Source organism: Delphinus delphis, chromosome 12, assembly GCF_949987515.2.
Source record: "Delphinus delphis chromosome 12, mDelDel1.2, whole genome shotgun sequence".
In the NCBI taxonomy this organism is placed as follows: domain Eukaryota; kingdom Metazoa; phylum Chordata; class Mammalia; order Artiodactyla; family Delphinidae; genus Delphinus; species Delphinus delphis.
The window spans coordinates 13,761,712-13,782,873 of record NC_082694.2 but is presented as its reverse complement, the minus strand read 5'-3'; the positions used below and the strand labels follow the sequence as shown (position 1 = coordinate 13,782,873).

The 21,162-nt window shown below is 42.6% G+C and overlaps 2 protein-coding genes across 2 annotated transcripts in view; one reads left to right on the top strand and one right to left on the bottom strand.

Moving 5' to 3' along the window:
* RPIA (ribose 5-phosphate isomerase A) overlaps window positions 1–21,162 on the top strand; it is a 126,354-nt gene that overhangs the window by 69,842 nt on the left and 35,350 nt on the right. The gene's annotated exons all lie outside the window — the stretch shown is intronic.
* Window positions 1–21,162, bottom strand: part of LOC132434781 (uncharacterized) — a 31,781-nt gene that overhangs the window by 4,324 nt on the left and 6,295 nt on the right. The window contains 3 exon segments of the mRNA XM_069541266.1: window positions 14,143–14,380; window positions 14,383–14,433; window positions 14,623–14,690. Coding sequence (XP_069397367.1) covers window positions 14,143–14,380; window positions 14,383–14,433; window positions 14,623–14,690 — 357 coding nt within the window.

Genomic DNA, 21,162 nt, shown 5'->3' with positions numbered 1-21,162 from the left:
CTTCCGCAATTCAGTTATTTTGGTTTGGAAATCTTAAAAATTAGTCATCAGTTAGCCTCCTGTAGAACAATTTCCCCTCCTCTGTACCTAATCTGGGAATGAAATTTGTTTTATCCCTGACACCTAATTAATGAAAACATGCAAAAAGGAACAAAAAGCAAACCAATTAGACAGAAACGGCAAAGAATCGGTTGAAAAAAATACTTCTGTTTGATCTCTATTTTGGTTCCTGAGCCGAAAGTATACACACGAAGTGTATACACTGAGGAAAGGCCGTGTCAATAAACTAGTCTGAGAGGTTCTTGGATTTATGCATGAGTGATGGAAATAGAAAATTTGGGGGAGAATTCCAACAAACTCATCACTGAAGCTGCTTTCCATGTGGCCCGCAACAAAGTTAGATTCTTAGAATAAATTCTAAACTGCTTGTGGGGATAGAGAGAGAGAGAGAGGGAGAGGCTAAGTGCATGTTTATAAGTTACCCTGAAGACTCTTGATAAGCTAGCTATCTTATCAATGTTCCTCAGCTCTAATATTTCAAGAAACACCATTTTTGGTTTTTATTTGACATGATTAACCAGCCTATTTGAGAGGTCTGCCTCCCACCAGTACCATAGAGTAAATCACCGAGCATTTTAGAGACACAATGACACAATTTTGCTCTTCACAAAGGTTGAAGGATGGGGGCTTCCCTACCTGCCTGCTGAATATTTGTGTCTGATAATCCATCCTGAAGTTTGTGGTTCAAAGGTTTTCTTCAGCTCATCATTCACAGTAGGGTCCCAGGCAGGTGATTCTTTTTTTTTTTTTTTTTTTTTTGCTGTACGCGGGCCTCTCACTGTTGTGGCCTCTCCCGTTGCGGAGCACAGGCTCCGGAAGCGCGGGCTCAGCGGCCATGGCTCACGGGCGCAGCCGCTCCGCGGCATGTGGGATCCTCCTGGACCGGGGCACGAACCCGTGTCCCCTGCATCGGCAGGCGGACTTCCAACCACTGCGCCACCAGGGAAGCCCCAGGTGATTCTTTTGACTTCAGTTTGATCCCTCCCTCCTTAGGATCATATTTCTGTCATTTGTACTTGACTTAAGCTGATATTCCAAAAGGGTAGGAGGAAATTCTGGAGTCCACATTCAGTGGTGCTCAGAATCTGATCAATTGCTGGTCTTCGGGCTAGAGTGCCACAGATGGACATCTGCCCTGCGTCTCCAAGGGGGCAAGGATGGCTCCATTAGCCTGGAAGGAGGGAGGCAGAGGAGGTCACTTGAAAACTCGCTGCTGGTTTGCTGCCTTGGAGCTGTGCCTCTTTCCATTCATCTCTGAAGAGAGACATGCTGAGAGAAGCAAAGTCCTTTGCCCAACCGTGTGCAAACGCGTGTGCCGTAACGTGACTCAAGATTTTGGTCCCACTCTGGAAAATGTAGACACTCATCTTGTTTCCACAAGGCCATTAAGGCTGCAGGTGTTTCTTGACGTTCTAGAGTGAAAGCGACAACAGCAGCAACGTACCAGGGCTTATGGACCCTTGGAGATTTACATATTGAGGCTTGTGGTTTGCAGCGGGTTTCCACTAGTGATGAGCCCTTTGAGCTCGGCCCTGGAGTTCCCTGGCTCCCTGTCTGTCTGCTTGGCATCCAGCCCTGCGTCTTCTCTCACCCTACTCAGAGAAACCCATCGCGGACCAGCTCCGCAGGCAGCTGTGGAGCTACGTGAATTCAGGTTTGGCTCTTCACACTTTTTGCCTTTGTTGTCAAAATCCTCAGGTCCTTTATGGACACTCCACTCTGCTTTGTGCTGGCTCAGGGACCCTCACTGAGTGCCCCCTCCCACCCCTCTGACCATGCCCCCCCCCCCCCCACCCAGTCTTGCTTATCTTGACTAAGGACCTGGGCTCTGCATCTTTCCTGCCCACCCTGCGACATTGCCTCATTCCCCCAATATGTATATCCTTATCCCATTTCAAAAGGATTTCAATGTCTCTTTGCTTTCTAGTTCCACCAGCTCTTCTGTTCGGCTCCACGGGTCAGTTAAGGCGGTTACCACTCAACCTAATATTTTGCTGCTGTTGACTCTGTTCTGTTCTTCTTGTCCTTGTAGGTTTGTTTATTATTATTATTATTATTTTGGCTGCACCGTGAAGCTTGTGGGATTTTAGTTCCCTGACCAGGGATTGAACCCGGACCCTTGGCAATGAGAGTGCAGAGTCCTAACCGCTAGACCGCCAGGGAATTTCCTGTGGGTTTATTTCTTTAAAATAATTTCTTAAAAAAAATTTATTTTTAGGTTTTTAAAAATTTTGTTGTTTTTTTAAAGAATTTATTTATTCATTTACTTTTTGGCTGCGTTGGGTCTTTGTTGCTGCGCACGGGCTTTCTTTAGTCGCGGTGAGCGGGGGCTGCTCTTTGTTGCAGTGTGCCAGCTTCTCATTACGGTGGCTTCTCTTGTTGCAGAGCACGGGCTCTAGGCACGCGGGCTTCAGTAGTTGTGGCACGCGGGCTCAGTAGTTGTGGCTCACAGGCTCTAGAGCGCAGGCTCAGTAGTTGTGGCGCACGGGCTTAGTTGCTCTGGGAGATGTGGGATCTTCCCGGTCCAAGGCTCAAACCCGTGTCCCCTGCATTGGCAGGCGGATTCTTAACCACTGCGCCACCAGAGAAGCCCCTTAATTTTGTTTTTAAACAAGGGGGTATTGTGATTGAATGTGTGAGTTTAATTCATCATCTTAAACTGTATCTTTCTTAAATTGGCTCCTTTGGGTTCTAAGTGGGGTTAAACTAGGCTGGTTCCTGGCTCTTCTCCCGATACTAATCAGCATCACATTTAAGGGCTGTTAGTCTGGTGCTGGGGAAAGAAGCACAGATCACCTCCTTCCCCTTAAAGCACCCTCCACCCCAAAGTGCCCTGATCATCCTGGCTGAGACTAGAGTTCCGAACCTAAGAGGGAAGGATGGGAAGAGGGCAGGGTGGCGAGAAAACAAACAGCAAAGAAACAAGAAGAAAAGTCAAGAAACCCAACAATTGAAGCAAGGAATAATGTGGACTTTTACATTGAATATGCTGGACCTGTCCACCGCTCTCAAACTCCCTTTGCAATGACAGAAAAAATGTAAAAATGAGAATAAATGTATTCCAGGATTGGAGCATCACAAAGGATCCTGTTAGGAGAAAAAAAAAAATTGGGGGAAAACTGCACAGATTTAAATTACATGATTGAAATGATGGAGCAACTAGAATCTAGAATCTTCCATTCCATCACAAAAATAGGCAGGGGCCCTTGAAGCAGCCAACACTAGTTTTCCCCACAAAGCCCTCAAAAAAGCACATGCACCTCAGAGTTAAAAGACATTGGGACTGGGAGTGGGATGGGGGCTGGTGGAATGTGGAGTAACACCCGGGATGCCTGACACTTGCCCTTCAGGCCATGTGACTAGTGATGGAAATAAAAAGGGGTCAAGTGACAGGCATTCAACAGCAATGGGATAAAAGTCTTCCAAAACACCGGAAGAAGAAAAAAAATTAATAAACCAAAGTAGCAAAATTCAGGACAAGGAAATAAAAAATCAAGAGAAAAATACGATAAACCGAAATACAAAATAAGATGGGCAGGCCAAGTTCAGATAGAACAAACTATAATAAAAGTTAAGTTATCCAAAGCTTGAAGATAAGGCAAAATGATGACTACTGAGAAAAATTCTCTCCTTGACCAAACTCTACTCAGGCTCCTCTGAACTCTCTTCTCAAGCAGGCCCTGAATTTTGGGCTTCTGTGTTTATCACTGCATTGTCCAGTTTTAGCAAGAATCCTGCTAAGTCAATTTAACCAGAATTCCCCATCCTGCATCCTCCTTGGCATCTAATTGAGTTCCTTATATTCCATCATCTCCCAGGTAATGTCTGAGGACCCTGGTCTGCCTTCAGCAAGGCTCCCATCAGGTTGGTTCAGCCAGAATCAGAATTACCCCTGATGTTTCCTCTTAGAAATTGTCTATCCACTGACCCCTACCCTGCTCCTTGGCTATAAATTCCCACTAGTCCTTGTATTTGAAGCCCAATCTCTCTCCCCTTCTGTATAACCCCTTTGCTGCGTGGTGGTCCCTACACTTATGATGGTAATGGTCCGGAATAGGGTCTGTCTTACCATTTTCTTTTTCTGGCTGTGCTGCGTGGCTTGTGGGAGCCTTGACCAGGGGTCGAACCTGGGCACTTGGCAGTGAAAGAGAGGAATCCCAACCACTGGACTGCCAGGGAATTCCCAAGCCTTACCATTCTTTAATAACTGTCATACATGATTTTTCTTCAACACTATGTGTCCTTTCAAGGTCCTTTGATTTGCTAGAGAAATAAAGTTTGTTTGACTTGTATTTATTACTGATTAAAAACTAGATTCCAGGGCTTCCCTGGTGGCGCAGTGGTTGAGAGTCCACCCGCCGATGCAGGGGACATGGGTTCATGCCCTGGTCCGGGAGGATCCCACGTGCCGTGGAGCGGCTGGTTCCGTGGGGCCATGGCCACTGGGCCTGCGCATCCGGAGCCTGTGCTCCGCAACGGGAGGGGCCGTGGCGCTGAGAGGCCCGCGTACCGCAAAACAAAAAAACAAAAAAACAAAAAAAACTGGATTCCAGAAAGTTAGATATTAGCCTAGAAAAAACGGATATCATGAAAATGACAAATGATTTTTGTCCGGGAAGACCACTCCAAGCCTTATGGTTTTATTGCTCTGTAGGACATTAACCAGTTTTGAATCTTGTTTAGCAATCTTATTCTAGCCTTGATAGGTGTGTGTGTGTGTGTGTGTGTGTGTGTGTGTGTGTGTGTGTGTGTATCTATGACCTCCTTTCACCAGCTTTATCATCTGGTTCTGTCATCAATAAATTAAATGAATCTTTGACACATGCTCACAATATATATGCATGAGAACTTTAAATTTTTTGGAAAAATTTGTACCTTGACAATATAAACGAGAAAAACTTTACAGCTGAAAGACCAAGAACAGTGAATGTAACACACAAGTCTGGCCGTATGTTGTTGAAAAGAGATGTATTTAAAACTCATACATAAAATGATTGGAACAACTAATGCAATGGATGAGGGTTGCCAGGCAACTGCTAACTGAAGGAAGGACAATGTGTAATATTGGAGAAATAGAATTAGAGGAAAGAACACTTCCAGGGACAAAATCAAATATAATAAAGAGACTGAAGGGCTCAGACTGTGGGAAATACATTTCTATCAGATTGTTCTGTTTTTGTGAATATCATTTGCAAAGCATGAGAGCAAGGCACTGGGTATTGAGATGCCAGTTTTCCCAAGGACAGGAAATGGGTGGGCTTGGGGCCCAAGGAGGGGTGTGTCCCTTGGGGCTCAGGGACCATTAGGGGCTGAGAGAGAGGCTGGTGGTGGCAGTGGTGGTGAGGAAGGTGGGGAGGGTCAAAACTCACTTGAAGTCACGGCAGTGCCTCCAAGTCTCTAACCTATGTTCACGCTCATCCTCAAATGTTCTTATGTCAGGAACAGCCCGCTCAGGTTGAGTGATTAGATAGAATGAAATGCTTTCAGTCTCTGGGTCCTTTTCCTCAAGATTCAGCAAGCGGGGAGGTTTGTTTAGCCTAGCTTGGGTCAAGGGCTACCCCTTGGCTAAGGAAAGTGTTGGTCCCATGACATCCTCAGCTGACTCCACCTAATCAGAAAGAAGTAATTCCTCAAAAGGGGAGGTTAGTTTGCTCTTAGGAAGTGCAAGGATGCAGTTAGGAAATGGAATGTCCATTGCTCTCTGTTCTTCCGTGTATTTTGAATCCTCAGCTGGTGAATTAGGATATTTTGACTATAGATAAAAGATACAATTTACCAAGAAGATTTAATAGTGATGGACTTTTATACTGAGTCAAAATGCATCAAAATACATTAAAAATTTTTATTAGAGACACAGTAAGAACTTGAGAAAATGACAATTACACCAGAAGACTTTCTTTTTTTTTTTTCTGCCTATTGGGAATAATAGGTATTTTTATTAAACTATTACTGGCAGTCAGTATTGTGCTAAGTGCTTTATATATATATATCACTGTTTTTGATTGTGAGATTAATTCTGTTAGATAGTTGCTTTCTTCATGTAAGAGATGAGGAAACTGGTGTAGGATGATCTTAAGTAACTTGTCCAAGGTTACATTTAGTAAGTAGCAGAGAAGAAGACTTTCTGTATAGACAAAGAAGTTGGGACCAACACAATGAAAACTGGAATCTCTCTCCCTTCTTCATTCCTTCCCAGGCCCATCATCCTATCCTGTGTGGAATAACAGAACTGACAATAGTGTGAAATCATTTTGCCGGCATCAACATGTTAAAGATTATTTGTCTCTTTCCCAAGTGTGTTTATGTAATAAGGCACATTTCCAAAAGTAGCTGAGAATATTTCTGTCTAAGTTCCCTGGTGGAGAAGCACAAGCTTCAAACAGATTCTTTCTAATCCACATACTGACCCCCATTAGAAAAAGAAAAAGAGATATATGTCTCAATTCATTTTAATATATGTGTGTATATATATAATACACACATATATATCAGTAGATACTTGGGTATATAACATTGAAAACATAATCTTTTCAAATGCCTATGGAATATTTATAACATTTAGCTGTGTACTGGGCCAAAAAGAGAATGAAACATTTATACATTGTCCCAAAGTAGAAATCATTTTGGACACATTATCTTTACAACGCAATAAACCTAGAACTTAGCCATAAAGTAGCCAACTAACAGATTACTGACTTGGAAATTAAAAAATGACCACTCTAAAAATCTTAAAAAGGAAATATATCAAATTACAGAGCAACGAATTATTGAAGCGTCAACAACAGTGAGAATACTGCATATTAAAATGCAGTATTTTATTTATTAAATATTAAGTATTTATTAAATACTCTTAGTATTTAATACTGCATATTAAAATTCATGGGATGGAATCAAAGTGGGTCTCAAATGAAAATGTGTTTTCTTTACTGATCAAAGAACCAAGAGGACTTCCCTGGTGGCACAGTGGTTAAGAATCTGCCTGCCAATGCAGGGGTCACGGGTTTGATCCCTGGTCCGGGAATCATGCCGGAGCAACTAACATGCCGCGGAGCAACTAAACCCGTGCACCACAACTTCTGAGCCTTCACTCCAGAGCCCGCGAGCCACAACTACTGAGCCCATGCGCCACAACTACTGAAGCCCGCGTGCCTAGAGCCTGTGCTCTACAACGAGAGAAGCCACTGCAACGAGAAGCCACCGCAATGAGAGGCATGCGCACCGCAACGAAGAGTAACCCCAGCTCGCCGCAACTAGAGAAAGCCCGTGCACAGCAACGAAAACCCGACGCAGCCAAAAATAAAATAAATAAATGTATTAAAGAAAAAGAGCCAGGAGATCAAACATAATAAACTAAGCATTAAACTCAAGGAGCTAGCCACAGAACAAGATGAACCAAAAGAAGGTAGAAGGACATAATTAGTAAAAATAAAAACAGAAGCACATAAAAAACAAAGCTATTTTGGTGAATAAAACGAAGAGATATTTATTTGAAAATGATCAATAAAATAGACAAATTTCTGGACAGTGTGACCAAGGAAAAAGAGAAAAACACATATAGACATTGAGAATGAGAAAGAGATTACAGCATACCCAAAAGCTTTTGAGAATTAAAGCACGTGCTGCCTGGATTTCCCCCATTCTTCCAGCCTTCTGGGGCCATCCTCACTATTATTTTTTTCCATTTCTTTTTTTGGTAGTGACTTGGGGGTAACCTCGCTATTGAGATATAATTTACATGCCATACAATCGACCCATTTAAAATACACAGCTCAGTGTTTTTTAGTATATTCACCATATCACACTACAAATGCAACCGTCATCATAATCTAGGAATATTTTCATCACCTCGAAAAAGAAACCCCGTTCTCCTTCTCTATCACCTCTTAGTATTCTCATCCTTCCCAGCTGCTGGCAACTGCTAATCTACTTCCTGTTTCTCTATATTTTCTCATTCTGAACGTTCCATAAAAGTAGAATCATAATAGGTGGTCTTTTGTGTTGGGCTTCTTTCACTTAGCCTAATGTTTTCAAGGTTCATCTCTGCTGTAGCATGAATAATATCCCACTGCATGGATATACCACATTTTGTTTATTCATTAATCAGTTAATTCACCCTTTTTTGTTATTCAAATAAAACTGCCCGGGGCCCCCCTGTGACATGTTGGTGAAGGCTCCACCTTTTCAAGGATTCTCAGAAGCTTCTCAAACGTGTGGTCCCTTCCTGTTTCAGATTCTTATGGCAATGGGATTATTGATCTCCCTGACTGCTGTCATGATTCCTGTACCATTGCCTTCTCTCTGCCCCTCCTCACTTCATGCTTGACTCGTCCTCTTACTTCATTTTCCAGAAACCCACTTGTCCAGGGTTTCTAGGTTAGGCAGGGTTGGTTTGATAGAATGTTTATTCTTCTCATTTTCTACCCATATTCAGATTAAAGCCCCCCAGGCCATTGCTCTTTTAAAATTTTATTTTTAAATTTTTAATATTTTCTTCCAGTTTTACTGAGATATAATTGGTGTACAGCACTGTGTAAGTTTAAGGCATACAGCATCATGATTTGACTTACATACGTCATGGAATGATGATCCCAATAAGTTTAGTGAACATCCATCATCTCATACAGAGACAATATTAAAGAAGTAGAAAACACATCCTTTTCCTTGCGATGAGAATTTAGGGTTTACTCTCTTAACAGCTTTCCTATGTAACACACAGCAGTGTTAATTATCTTTATCAGGTTGTACGTTACATCCCTAGTACTTATTTATCTTATAACTGAAAGTTTGTACCTTTTGACCACCTTCATCCAATTTCCCCTCCCCCCAGATAGGCTTTTGCTTTTTTGAACATCTAAATGAAGGGCACAATTCCTTATCTCCCAAAATAAATGGAATAATTCGCCCAAGAAGAGATAGACACTAATTTTAGAAGAAATTGAGGAGTTTGTCAAAGATCTACCTCCTCCAAAAGAACCTAATACAAGACAGTTTTCAAACAGTTTCTTTATAAGCTTTTTTTTTTTTGAAACTGATAATTCCTATGTCAAGGAGATACACAGATATGGAATACTTTTCAATTTATTCTCTGAGTTGGCACGACTGTGATACTGCAAGTGGACTGGAGCAGTCCTCAAATGAAACCTAGGACCCTTACAGATTAGAAAGGCTCATCTCTGTTCCTTGAACGCAAATTTCATGGCCCTTTAAAGTGAAGTGAGGAGAAAGGGTAAATATTTAATCAATCTTGTGATTGGCGTGGCTGGGAATTTGGATAAGTACTAGACAAGGAGTAGCTGACGAAATTAATACCAGAAACCAGGAGGAGTCTACCCAAATGTAAGGCACATACACCGGGACGCATCAACCTAGGGAAGAACCAAGATCACAAAAATAACCACGTACAACGTATCATTGACACTTGTCTCTGCCCAGGATATCATATCTTCCACTTCCATGAAAAAGAATATTCTTCACATCCCTCATTATTTCTTGCATCGCGCAGGCATCTCATGAGGGATCGCACCCCCCGCCGCACTCTCCGTGATTAACAAGTGTCTGGCATACACTTGGTGTCCAGTACATGTTTACCCAAATGAATGAGTGAAACGAACAAGGATTGTTTAGCAGTCACGTGGTACTTGCTGTTTTCTCCTCTCTTGCTCTGGCGCGCCCTCTGGTGATCACTTTCGGTAATTTCTGAAGCCCTGAAAACTGCTTCTGAAGGTGGTGCCTTAACTGGGACTGTCTGGGCTGCAGCTGAGCCTGGGACCATGTTAGACTGAATAGTATATAGGCTTAGTGTGATCTTGGAGGGTCTTTGTAGAGCCTTGCCTCCCAATTAAAGTACTTCCATCACATTTCCTGAGGCACTTGGCAAAACCTTCGTAAACCAGGAAAATTGTTTGCACAGTTGCCGTCTGTTTCCCTTAAGTCAGTGGAGGCATTTTAATGCATTTTCTGAAATCTAGTGACAGAATGAAAAATGAGTCTGTGCAGCATGAAAATACGTTTCTTTCTTCAGCGTGACAGCTGCTCCGGAACTCAGTCAGGATACAAACATCACATTTAATATAGAAAAGAGCCTTAACTATTGACTTTTATAACTGAGGAAACAAAGGCCCCCTTAATGATACTGAGGTTGTAGGAGCACAGTCAGGGTCTAAACCTTTGCCGTCTAAGAACCAGTTTGTGATTTCCGCTAAATGCTGCCAGTTGGAATAATCTTCAGCCTGATAAATGTATTAACTAAGAGCAGTGATAGCTACTCTAATAGATACGATCCAAAGCTTCAGTGACTGAATGCACTGGAAATTTGTTTTTCACTTGTGTGAAGTTCTAATTGGCAGTGGAGGGTAGGGTTTCTGTCCCATGCTGTCTCTGAGGGACACAGGCTGACAAAGGCCATCTTCAGCTTAAAGCTCCTGTAATGAGTTGCAAGACTACTGATTAGGAAAGGAAAATTGACCTCACAGTCACAACCACTGAATCGGGCTGGAGTTCCAGGCTAGAATGGAGGCTTTGCGGATGGTGAGCTCTACACATAATGAAGTTCTCCATTGCTGCCTAAGAGACTTTGGCTATTGAAGGAGAGGGTAAAACCCGAGTGACCCAAACTCTCCAGGTAGGTAGGCAATCACTTTGGTAGAGTGGTATTTATCATACTTCCCACATCCTGCCTTACATCATGGAATTTTAGAGTCGTATTTGAACAGCTTGAAATACTTCTGTATTCGCCATCGTGCCTCTATACTGAGTACTCAGTGATTGCTCTTCAAACTGAATTTGATAAATATGTATATTTGGGAATATGTCACATTGAATCTACTTGGATATATAATTTAATTAGAAAAATTAGAATGTTTATGGATAAATCAACAAGTATCTCCTCCCTCCCTCCCTCCCTTCCTTCCTTCCTTTTTTCTCCACACTAGTATTGCTGGGGTCCACTGTTGTGCAGACAGCATTAACATAATGTCATGAGGTATGACAAAATATGTACAGATCCTTGAAGAACATGGAGAACTACATATCTTATCAAATATTCTCTAGATGGGTGCAGGGTCTCTCCTGCCCAGTGCCATGCAGGCTTCATCCCAAGGGCTGCCACATCCTATTTATACCTCCCAGAGCAGTAGGGCAGTGACTGAGGTGGGGAGAGAGATTGTAGCACTTAGATTTACATGGAATAATTAAACAGAAAGGAGATGACAAATACAGAAAATTCTTTCTTCTGGACAGGTCTTTACTATTATAGCCTTAGAAAAATTACTGCTGATTATTTTGTCTTTTTGTGAGATGGTCTCCTGGAGTCACTGACACAAATGCTGGAGATTGTGTGATGGGTGTTTCTGCTCTGGTCTCTGTTTAGGGAGGAAAAGAGAAAAGATGAATCAAAAGCATCATGTTTGTTGAGAATGCAAAAAACCAATTTCATATACAAATGCCATATTTTTTGGTCAAGATTCAGAGGACTTAAGTGCTGCAAAAAGAGGAACTATTTCTCTTACCAGAGATCCAGAGAAGCAGAAAGATGAGGGGAGCCTGGGAGCTCATAGCCTCGGCCTGGCGTTCACTTGTCGTCAGCGTCCTCACCAGTTGAACAATACACATTCTATGGCCTCTGAGATGTTGAGGGACTTATGTATGGGAGCGGTATGCAAATTACATGGTATGTGGTGGTGGGATGGGCAGGCAGTGTTTAACTGGCAGAGTGTGAAACTTCATGCATGAGCTGTCCACGGTGATATTGTCAGAGCTTTCCTTACTCTCAGAAGGGCTGTGAGTAAAATCTAAACTCCTGGGCAAATAGCATCATCCTTCCTCCGCTTTGCTTTTCTGCCCCCAGACTTTTCATTATTCTGCACTATTCAGTATTCCATCTGCTGCCATTCTGATGCTAAGTAAACTGGGGATCTGATAGATACCATGGCAATACTCCTGACATCATCAACCATTGCCCCCATTTTTGGGTTACACGCCCAGGACCATAATTACTTCACATCGTGGTTGAATACAGGATTCAGAGAGGTGTCTACGTAATGCTGTTTCCAACTGCACACTTGCTTCCGTGATTACTCAGCTCCTGTTCCAACATTTACACACGTATCAGTTACCCTAAACCATAATTACTTACACTGAGATTTTTTCACATTAAAATTTTAAAATTTTCTTTTGACTCAAGTGAATTCATGTCTACTCGGCGGTACTGGGTAGAACCTAAAATAATTTTCCTTGTATACCATCCGTCTACATTTCAGAAAAAACTACATGCTGCATTTGAAAGTGGAAACTTGAGAACTACAGCTAAAGAATAGGGCAAAAAAGATGAAGGGTGAGACATTAAATTGCTACTGTCAGTTTGAAAGGAAAGTAAGATGTGTCTTTCTTTTCCTTAATCAAATTCTGTTTACCTGATGCCCACACAAAAACTTGTAAAAGAATGTTCATAGCAGAGGCATTGAATTCACCAAATAGTGGGAACAACCCGAATGTCCATCAAGTGTTGAATGGAAAAGCAAAATGTGGCCTATTCGTATAATGACATACTATTTGGCCATAGTAAGAAATAAAGTACTATAATAAGCTACAACATGGATAAACCTTGCAAACATTATGGTAAATGAAGTGAGCCGGTCACGAAAGACAACATGCAGCACGATCTGTTTATATGAAATATTCACCGTAGGCACAGACAGTAAGTGGTTACCTAGGACTTGGGGATGTTTGATGCTGGAGGAAATGGGGAGTAACTGGTAATGGGCACAGGATTTCTTTTTGAAAATATAAAATTGACTGTGGTGATGATTGCACAACTCTTATACTAAAGTCCATCATAGTGGACAAGATAAATTGGTGAACTATATTGTATATGAATTATAATGCCATAAAGGTGTTAACAAAAAGTCTAGAGTTTCAAGAGTGAAGAGACCTTCGGCGAGGAACAGCAAGAATATGTGAGTAGGGATTCCCTGGTGGCGCAGTGGTTGAGAGTCCGCCTACTGATGCAGGGGACGCGGGTTCATGCCCCGGTCCGGGAAGTTCCCACATGCCGCGGAGCGGCTGGGGCCGTGAGCCATGGCCGCTGAGCCTACGCCTCTGGAGCCTGTGCTCCGCAATGGGAGAGGCCACAACAGTGAGAGGCCGGTGTACTGCAAAAAAAAAAAGAATATGTGAGTAGTAGAAACCAAAAGAGCTATTTGTAAGCCTGGGGCTTTGTGTTCTGAGATGTGTTTTGAACATTTAAAGATTATCCATTTTTTTGAATTATTGAGAAAGAAATTAGTCCTAAAATGGAGTTACTAGAATGATCTGTGATGCTCTTCAACTAGGTGGATGACCTTGAACAGCTCCTACCACCTACCTATCTGGGTCTTATTCATCTCTATTGAATGGCACAGCAAGTGTGATTTTTAAAAAATCCCGTTGAGATTTTGATTTTGACTAGGTTTTTTTCAATTTCTTTGAATAATATTCTGGAGTCTACAGTGTATTTTGTTATTTTTTCCTAAATATATGATGTTTTGGATGCTCTTGTAGATGGTGTGTTTTGTAATTTTAATTTTTATAATTTGTTGCAGTTATAGAGAAATCAAATTGGTTTTTTTTTTGGGTTTTTTTGTATATTCACCTTGAATCCAGTGGTTGGCTATTTCTTTTATTGATTTCAGTAGTTTTTCTATAGATTATTTTGAATTTTCTCTGCACACAATCCATTCATCTTGACAGTTTTAATTCTTCCTTTCCAGTTCTGTTTTTTGTTGTTGTTATTGTCGCCTTATTGCACTGGCCAGGACAGGTATATCTTTAAAGGCATCCACTCATGTGCGTCTGATCCAATGCCACTGGCAGAGAAATTGTGCCTAAACCTGGCTGTGCCTTTAAGTCCAAGAAAAATTCCAGGAGTCCGCGTGCAAATCTTGTCATGGGGTTACTTTTCAGAACGTTAAGATTTCCAAATAGAGGTAGAGATGCTAAAACTGCACAGCCGTCACAGCAGCTGCTTATAAAGGAAACAGCTGGTATAATGAAAAACCCTCAAAGGTTTGTGGAGGCTTTTGTTTCACGTTGAATCACTGTGGATACCCGCTATAGTACTGATAGCAGTAATAAACAGCAACATCTTCAGGCTTCAGGCTGCTGATGGTGAGAGTAAAGTCTGTCCCCGACCCACTGCCACTGAACCGGGCTGGGATGCCAGAGGCCCTGGTGGTTGCATCATACATGAGGAGCCTGGGAGCCTGCCCAGGTTCCTGCTGGTACCAGGCTAGGTAGTTGCTAACACTCTGACTGGCCCTGCAGGTGAGGGTGGCGCTTTCCCCTGAGACAAAGACAGGGAGGCTGGAGACTGTGTCAACGTGGCTTCTCCAGTGGTATCTGAGATTGGAAATAAAACAAAAAAGTCGCTCATGTAATCTAGATCCTACTTACTGTCTTCCCCACAGGGCTAGGATCATCGATCTACACTGAGCCTTAATTTTTTGCTTGCTGAGTAGAGGTGCAGGACCCAACTGCATGAACCAAAAATCTTCACTGACATGCACAACCATCCCATGTTCCTCTCACCTGGGATCCAGAGTAACAGGAGGCAGAGAAGCTGAGCTAGGGCTTCCATGATCCACTCAGAGGCAGATCTGAGGCAGATCTTCCCCAGAGCACTGACTCAGGCATAGATATGGGCTTTGGGCAACAGGGCGGGCTGGGAGGAACATGCAAAGCAGCTGGGATGGGGCGAGCTGGGTTTCCAGCTGCAGCAACCACGTGCCTCCTCTTCTCTACACTTGAGCAACCCATCCCCAGGTGGTCAAGTCAGAAAAGCCTATTGACTTAGTCTGAGGGATGAATTTTTCTCCTCTGGTCACAGAATTTCCTTCCCGTGTCCTCTCACTTCATTATTCACCTAGATTCAGAGAGATGGTGTTTGGTATGAGCCTGCTGGGAACAAAATAGATGCCTTTGGTTCTGTTTTCCTCTTTCTACCAGCACTATGCCTAGATGTCTCCCTTGGTGCATGCTTGGGTCAAAACGGATTGAGAAGTTTATAGGAACTTTATGTTCCGGATACACCTTTCATTTGCAGCACAGTGCTGTTTCCCAAGGGCACTTCCCAAGAAGTCACCTTATTCTTTGCTAGAATTAGGAAAGAGTAATGTCAGGTTAGGCCAGGCAACATGGTTGTAAGGGTAACGACAACTGCACAGATGATGAGGACCCTGGCTCTCCCCTCCTCCCTCCCCCCTCCAGTGTACTGATACCATATACATGAAGACAGACAGTGGTACTGTCCATGCAGGCAGAGTTAATTACTCTGTATTTATCATGCAGGAGAAAGATGTAATATGTCAGATTTACTTCTGGAAGATTACTAGGTTATTTTGTAGTGAATGGATTATTCATTCCTTGTCAAATAGATTTTTAATAATTTAGGGCCCTTTCACTTTTTTTTTTTTTTTTTTTTTGCTGTACGCGGGCCTCTCACTGTTGTGGCCTCTCCCGTTGCGGAGCACAGGCTCCGGACGCGCAGGCTCAGCAGCCATGGCTCACGGGCCCAGCCGCTCCATGGCATGTGGGATCTTCCCGGACTGGGACACGAACCCACGTCCCCTGCATCGGCAGGCAGACTCTCAACCACTGCCCCACCAGGGAAGCCCTCACATTTATTAATATTATTTATCTTCTTTATACCACTGAGCTATGGGGACATATCTGAATTTGTACTTAAGATTTGTACTAATATGAGTTGTATCATTTAAGAGTAAAATTTTTTCTGTATTGTGGGGAGGAGGTTCTTAATCACTGATCACAGTTTTGTTAAGGAGAAGCTCATGTCACACACTTTTCACAGAATTATATACGTATAGGGTGAATAGTTTCATACCCAGACAAACCAACAGGTCACATAGACCAGACTACTAGTAAGACAGATTAGAAGCCTAGTATGGTCACTTTTAATTCGTTTGTCAAATGATTGCTATATAGTTAATGCAATTTGCTCATTTTTCTGTTTAATCTGTGACTTGATGAAGTTTTCTTGCTACGAATCCAAACTTGCTGATGATTCTTGGAAACACATTCAAGTAGAGTTTGGTCCGTCCCCTGTCTTAAAATTCTGAGAGCTGGGGAACTAGTGATGATGCTGGGTTGTCTGCGGTCCTATGATTAGAGTGATATTTTGCTCTCTTCAGAGTTCAGAACATGCTTTTCTTGCTGTCTCTCCAACTAAGGCAGGGTTTTTCAGGTATGACACAACACCAGAAACTGCAAGGAATTCTATAACCTCCTTCAACTTAGAACCTACGGATACTGAGGCCAGAGAGGCTTTCTCTTTGACTCTCTGATGCTCTTACTAAGATAAATTATTAGCAGTACCAATGAGAGATGCTATGAAGTAGAAGAGCAATAAAAATATGCAAGGCCATGATTTGTAAAGAAAGGACCAGGCACTGGTTATCTGTCATCACCAACTGCTCACCTCCAGCTAAGCACTTATGAATGTTCTGTCCCACAATTTCCATCAAGGCCAGCCAAGGTCAGAAATTTTCTCTCTCTACATCTGAGAAGTGTCAGCCACCTTCCTAACTCTATTTGCTATTACATGCTAGATGCTCTCTGCATGGCACACATCACTGCTCTCTATTCCCTCTCAACCCAAGCTATTCTTCTCTAGAAGTTAAGGTCTTCCTTAGACCAAATGTTCATGTATACCCTTGCATCTACTATGTTCCCTAAACCTGCATATTCTACCATACTATCACCAAATCTTTTCCAGATCTTAAGAGAACATAGTTTTCAATGTTTGCATTTAGGACATTAGAGCCCAAGCATGATGAGGAAGCAACCACATAGGAAAATGAAGGGGGAGACCCTTGTGGGGTTTGGAGCCCATAATATGGAAAGGGCATCTGTGTGGGGTGGAGCTGGAAGTGCCACATGGGTTGCTGGGGCTAGAGCAGGGAATGATGGCACTATTTTCCCAGTTCGGGTGTGCCAGCTGGTGGGTGGTTGGAAGGATGTTCACGTGGGCGGGGGCCCACAGTGCAGGAGTCAGAGCCCAGACTGGGTGAGGAGCCCACCCATGCAGGAGGCACAAAATGGTGGTGGCTGTGCAAGGGCTATCAGAGCTGGAGCAAGGTATATGTGTGTGTGGGGAGGGAGGTGGAGTTGTCTGCACAGGAGGTGGAAGGGACGGCCGCGACCGAGATTGATTTCAAATCAATTTGATCAAGTAGTTTGATCAAGTAATTAAACGCAATAATGATACTTAGAGTCAAATTATCAGCGTTAGAGAAAGAGTCATGAATAATCGAAGGAGAGTATTAGAATAAACTCTATGGTGTAGATTGGAATTGGAGATAGTGTAAACCCTTGGGCTTTTGTAGATACAGATATGAATGTGCACGTGTATATACGTGTGTGTGTGTAGATAGATAGATGATAGATAGATAGATAGATAGATAAATTTTCCCTAGCCTGGAAGCAATGACACCCCGGTCCCCAATAGCATCCATAGTGCTCAAATCTTGGTGTCTAAATACCATTCTCCACTAAAAGGAACCAATAATTCTTGGAGAAATGTCTGACTCTGGATTTAGGACAGGAAAAAAGCCAGATGAGCCTGGACCATCTAGTTCCAGAAACTAAAGAAATGCTCAAAGAATGATGGGGTTGTGGCAGAAGGAAATAGAAGCCAACTTCAATGGTTCACCAACTGGCCAAATCTGGGAAACTTTGAGTACCAAAATAATTAATGATGGTAACATATTATAGCCCATTGATGAAAATAGGAATCCATGAGTTCATATTGATGTTTTGATGAGGAATAGGGATTCATATAGTATCAAAGAACTTATTCATACGTTCTTATTAAGTACAAAGGGGCAAAAGTAACTATGCAGCAGAGGTCTGGGAGACACTACCTTCATTCAAGATTCTAAGGAAACATCATCAGTAATGGGACAGATTGAAATCATGCACCACCTGATAGGATGCAGTGAGTAGAGCAGAACATTGCTTCTGGATATTACTGTACGTTATGGGCTGAATCATAACCCCCAAATTCATATGTTGTAATAGCCAGTGGTAATTACCTCAGAATGTAACTGTATTTGAAAATAGGATCATTAAAGAGGTAATTAAGTTAAAATGAGAGGTGACCACTAATCCTGTATGTCTGGTGCCCTTAAAGAAGAAGAAATTGGAACACAGACACACACACATAGGGAAGTGCACGTAAAGACACAGAGGGAAGACGGCAATTTGCAAGCCAAGGAATGAGGCTCTGAATTAAGGATTACAAGAGGAATATGTAAGCGCTTCAAGGAGGAGTCACTATAAATCTAAGGCACAAAAAGAATACGTGGATGTCTCTTTCATCTAGGAAAACTTCATTTTTCAAGAAAAAATGGAGAAGGGTAAAATAGAGGAAGGTTCCTTTTACAAGACATGAATATTAAACATAAAGTGCTCTTCTAAAACTAGACCCAGGTCATTTTTGTATACAGTGTATTGATTTTTGTCACCGACCTGTGTCTTGTGTAGTTTCATGCTGCAGAGACATGATGAACTGAAAGACCACTGTTTGTAATCAGGAGATGATTTGGATATCTGACAATTAATGAGACTATAATTCACTTTATTTTCCCAGGAAACACAAGTGTTAAACTGTACTGATTTTTTCCGCTTTCCTCTGACTCTTTCTTATGATGCAGGATGAGGATAAAATAAGTGCACCTGCACATTCATTGCCCCATTCACCCTGTGTGATGACATTTCTTCAGGGGAGGAATCGCAGAGGGAGAGGCCAGGAGGAACAGCAGAAAGCTTATTTCTTTATTATCTGTCCCTCCCGTTAGACTGAAAGCTCTCTGAGGTCAAGTGTTCTGATGGAGTTGTTCAAAATGTCCTGTGCCTAGGAGAGTTCATGATACTGTTTGTTATTTGTGTAATTCTCTATATATATTTCATTTGGATGTAGACAGCATATATATGGTCTTGTTCTTGTATCCATTCAGCAAGCCTGTGTCTTTTGGTTGGAGTATTTAATCCATTCACGTTTAAGGTAATTATCGATATGTATGCTCCTATGACCATTTTCTTAATTGTTTTGGGTTTGTTTTTGTAGGTCCTTTTCTTCTCTTGTGTTTCCCACTTAGAGAAGTTCTTTTAGCATTTGTTGTAGACCTGGTTTGGTGGTGCTGAATTCTCTTAGCTTTTGCTTGTCTGTAAAGCTTTTGATTTCTCCATCGGATCTGAATGAGATCCTTGCCAGGTAGAGTAATCTTGGTTGTAGGTTCTTCCCTTTCATCACTTTCAGTATATCATGCCACTCCCTTCTGGCTTGTAGAGTTTGTGCTGAGAAATCAGCTGTTAACCTTATGGGAGTTCCCTTGTGTGTTATTTGTCGTTTTTCCCTTGCTGCTTTCAATAATTTTTCTTTGTCTTTAATTTTTGCCAATTTGATTACTATGTGCCTTGGTGTGTTTCTCCTTGGGTTTATCCTGTATGGGACTCGCTGCACTTCCTGGACTTGGGTGGCTCTTTCCTTTCCATGTTAGGGAAATTTTCGTCTATAATCTCTTCAGATATTTTCTCGGGTCCTTTCTCTCTCTCTCTCCTCCTTCTGGGACCCCTATAATGCGAATGTTGTTGTGTTTAATGTTGTCCCAGAGGTCTCTTAGGCTGTCTTCATTTCTTTTCATTCTTTTTCCTTTATTCTGTTCCACAGCAGTGAATTCCACCATTCTGTCTTCCAGGTCACTTATCCGTTCTTCTGCCTCAGTTATTCTGCTATTGATTCCTTCTAGTGTAGTTTTCATTTCAGTTATTTTATTGTTCCTCCCTGTTTGTTTGTTCTTTAATTCTTCTAGGTCTTTGTTAAACATTTCTTGCATCTTCTCGATCTTTGCCTCCATTCTTTTTCTGAGGTCCTGGATCATCTTCACTATCATTATTCTGAATTCTTTTTCTGTAATTGTTTTCTCCACTTCATTTAGTTGTTTTTCTGGGGTTTTATCTTGTTCCTTCATCTGGTATATAGCTCTCTGCCTTTTCATCTTGTCTGTCTTTCTGTGAATGTGGTTTTTGTTCCACAGGCTGCAGGACTGTAGTTCTTCTTGCTTCTGCTGTCTGCCCTCTGGTTGATGAGGCTATCTAAGAGGCTTGATGAGAGGGACTGGTGGTGGGTAGAGCTGACTGTTGCTCTGGTGGGCACAGCTCAGTAAAGCTTTAATCCACTTGACTGTTGGGGCTGGGTTCCCTCCCTGTTGGTTGTTTGGCCCGAGGCGACCCAACACTGGAGCCTACCTGGGCTCTTTGGTGGGGCTAATGACAGACTCTGGGAGGGCTCACGCCAAGGAGTACTTCCCAGAACTTCTGCTGCTAGTGTCCTTGTCCCCACGGTGAAACAGAGCCACCCCCCGCCTCTGCAGGAGACCCTCCAACACTAGCAGGTAGGTCTGGTTCAGTCTCCCCCGGGGTCACTGCTTCTTCCTCTGGGTCTTGATGTGCACACTACTTTGTGTGTGCCCTCCAAGAGTGGAGTCTCTGCTTCCCCCAGTCCTGTTGAAGTCCTGCAATCAATTCCCACTAGCTTCAAAGTCTGATTCTCTAGGAATTCCTCCTCCCATTGCCGGACCCACCGGTTGGGAAGCCTGATGTGGGGCTCAGGACCTTCACTCCAGTGGGTGGACTTCTGTGGTATAAGTGTTCACCAGTCTGTGAGTCACCCACCCAGCAGTTATGGGATTTGATTTTACTGTGATTGCTACCCTCCTACCGTCTCACTGTGGCTTCTCCTTTGTCTTTGGATGTGGGGTATCTTTTTTGGTGAGTTCCACTGTCTTCCTGTCACTGATTGTCCAGCAGCTAGTTGTGATTCTGGTGTTCTCACAAGAGGGAGTGAGAGCACGTCCTTCTACTCCGCCATCTTGGTTCCTCCTCCTCTGATAACACTCTTATCCATTGTTTGTAGATTTTTTGATGATGGCCATTCTGACCAGCGTGAGGTGATACCTCACTATTGTTTTGATTGGCATTTCTCTAATAATAAGTGATGTTGAGCATCTTTTCATGTGCTTTTTGGCCATCTGTATGTCTTCTTTGGAGAAA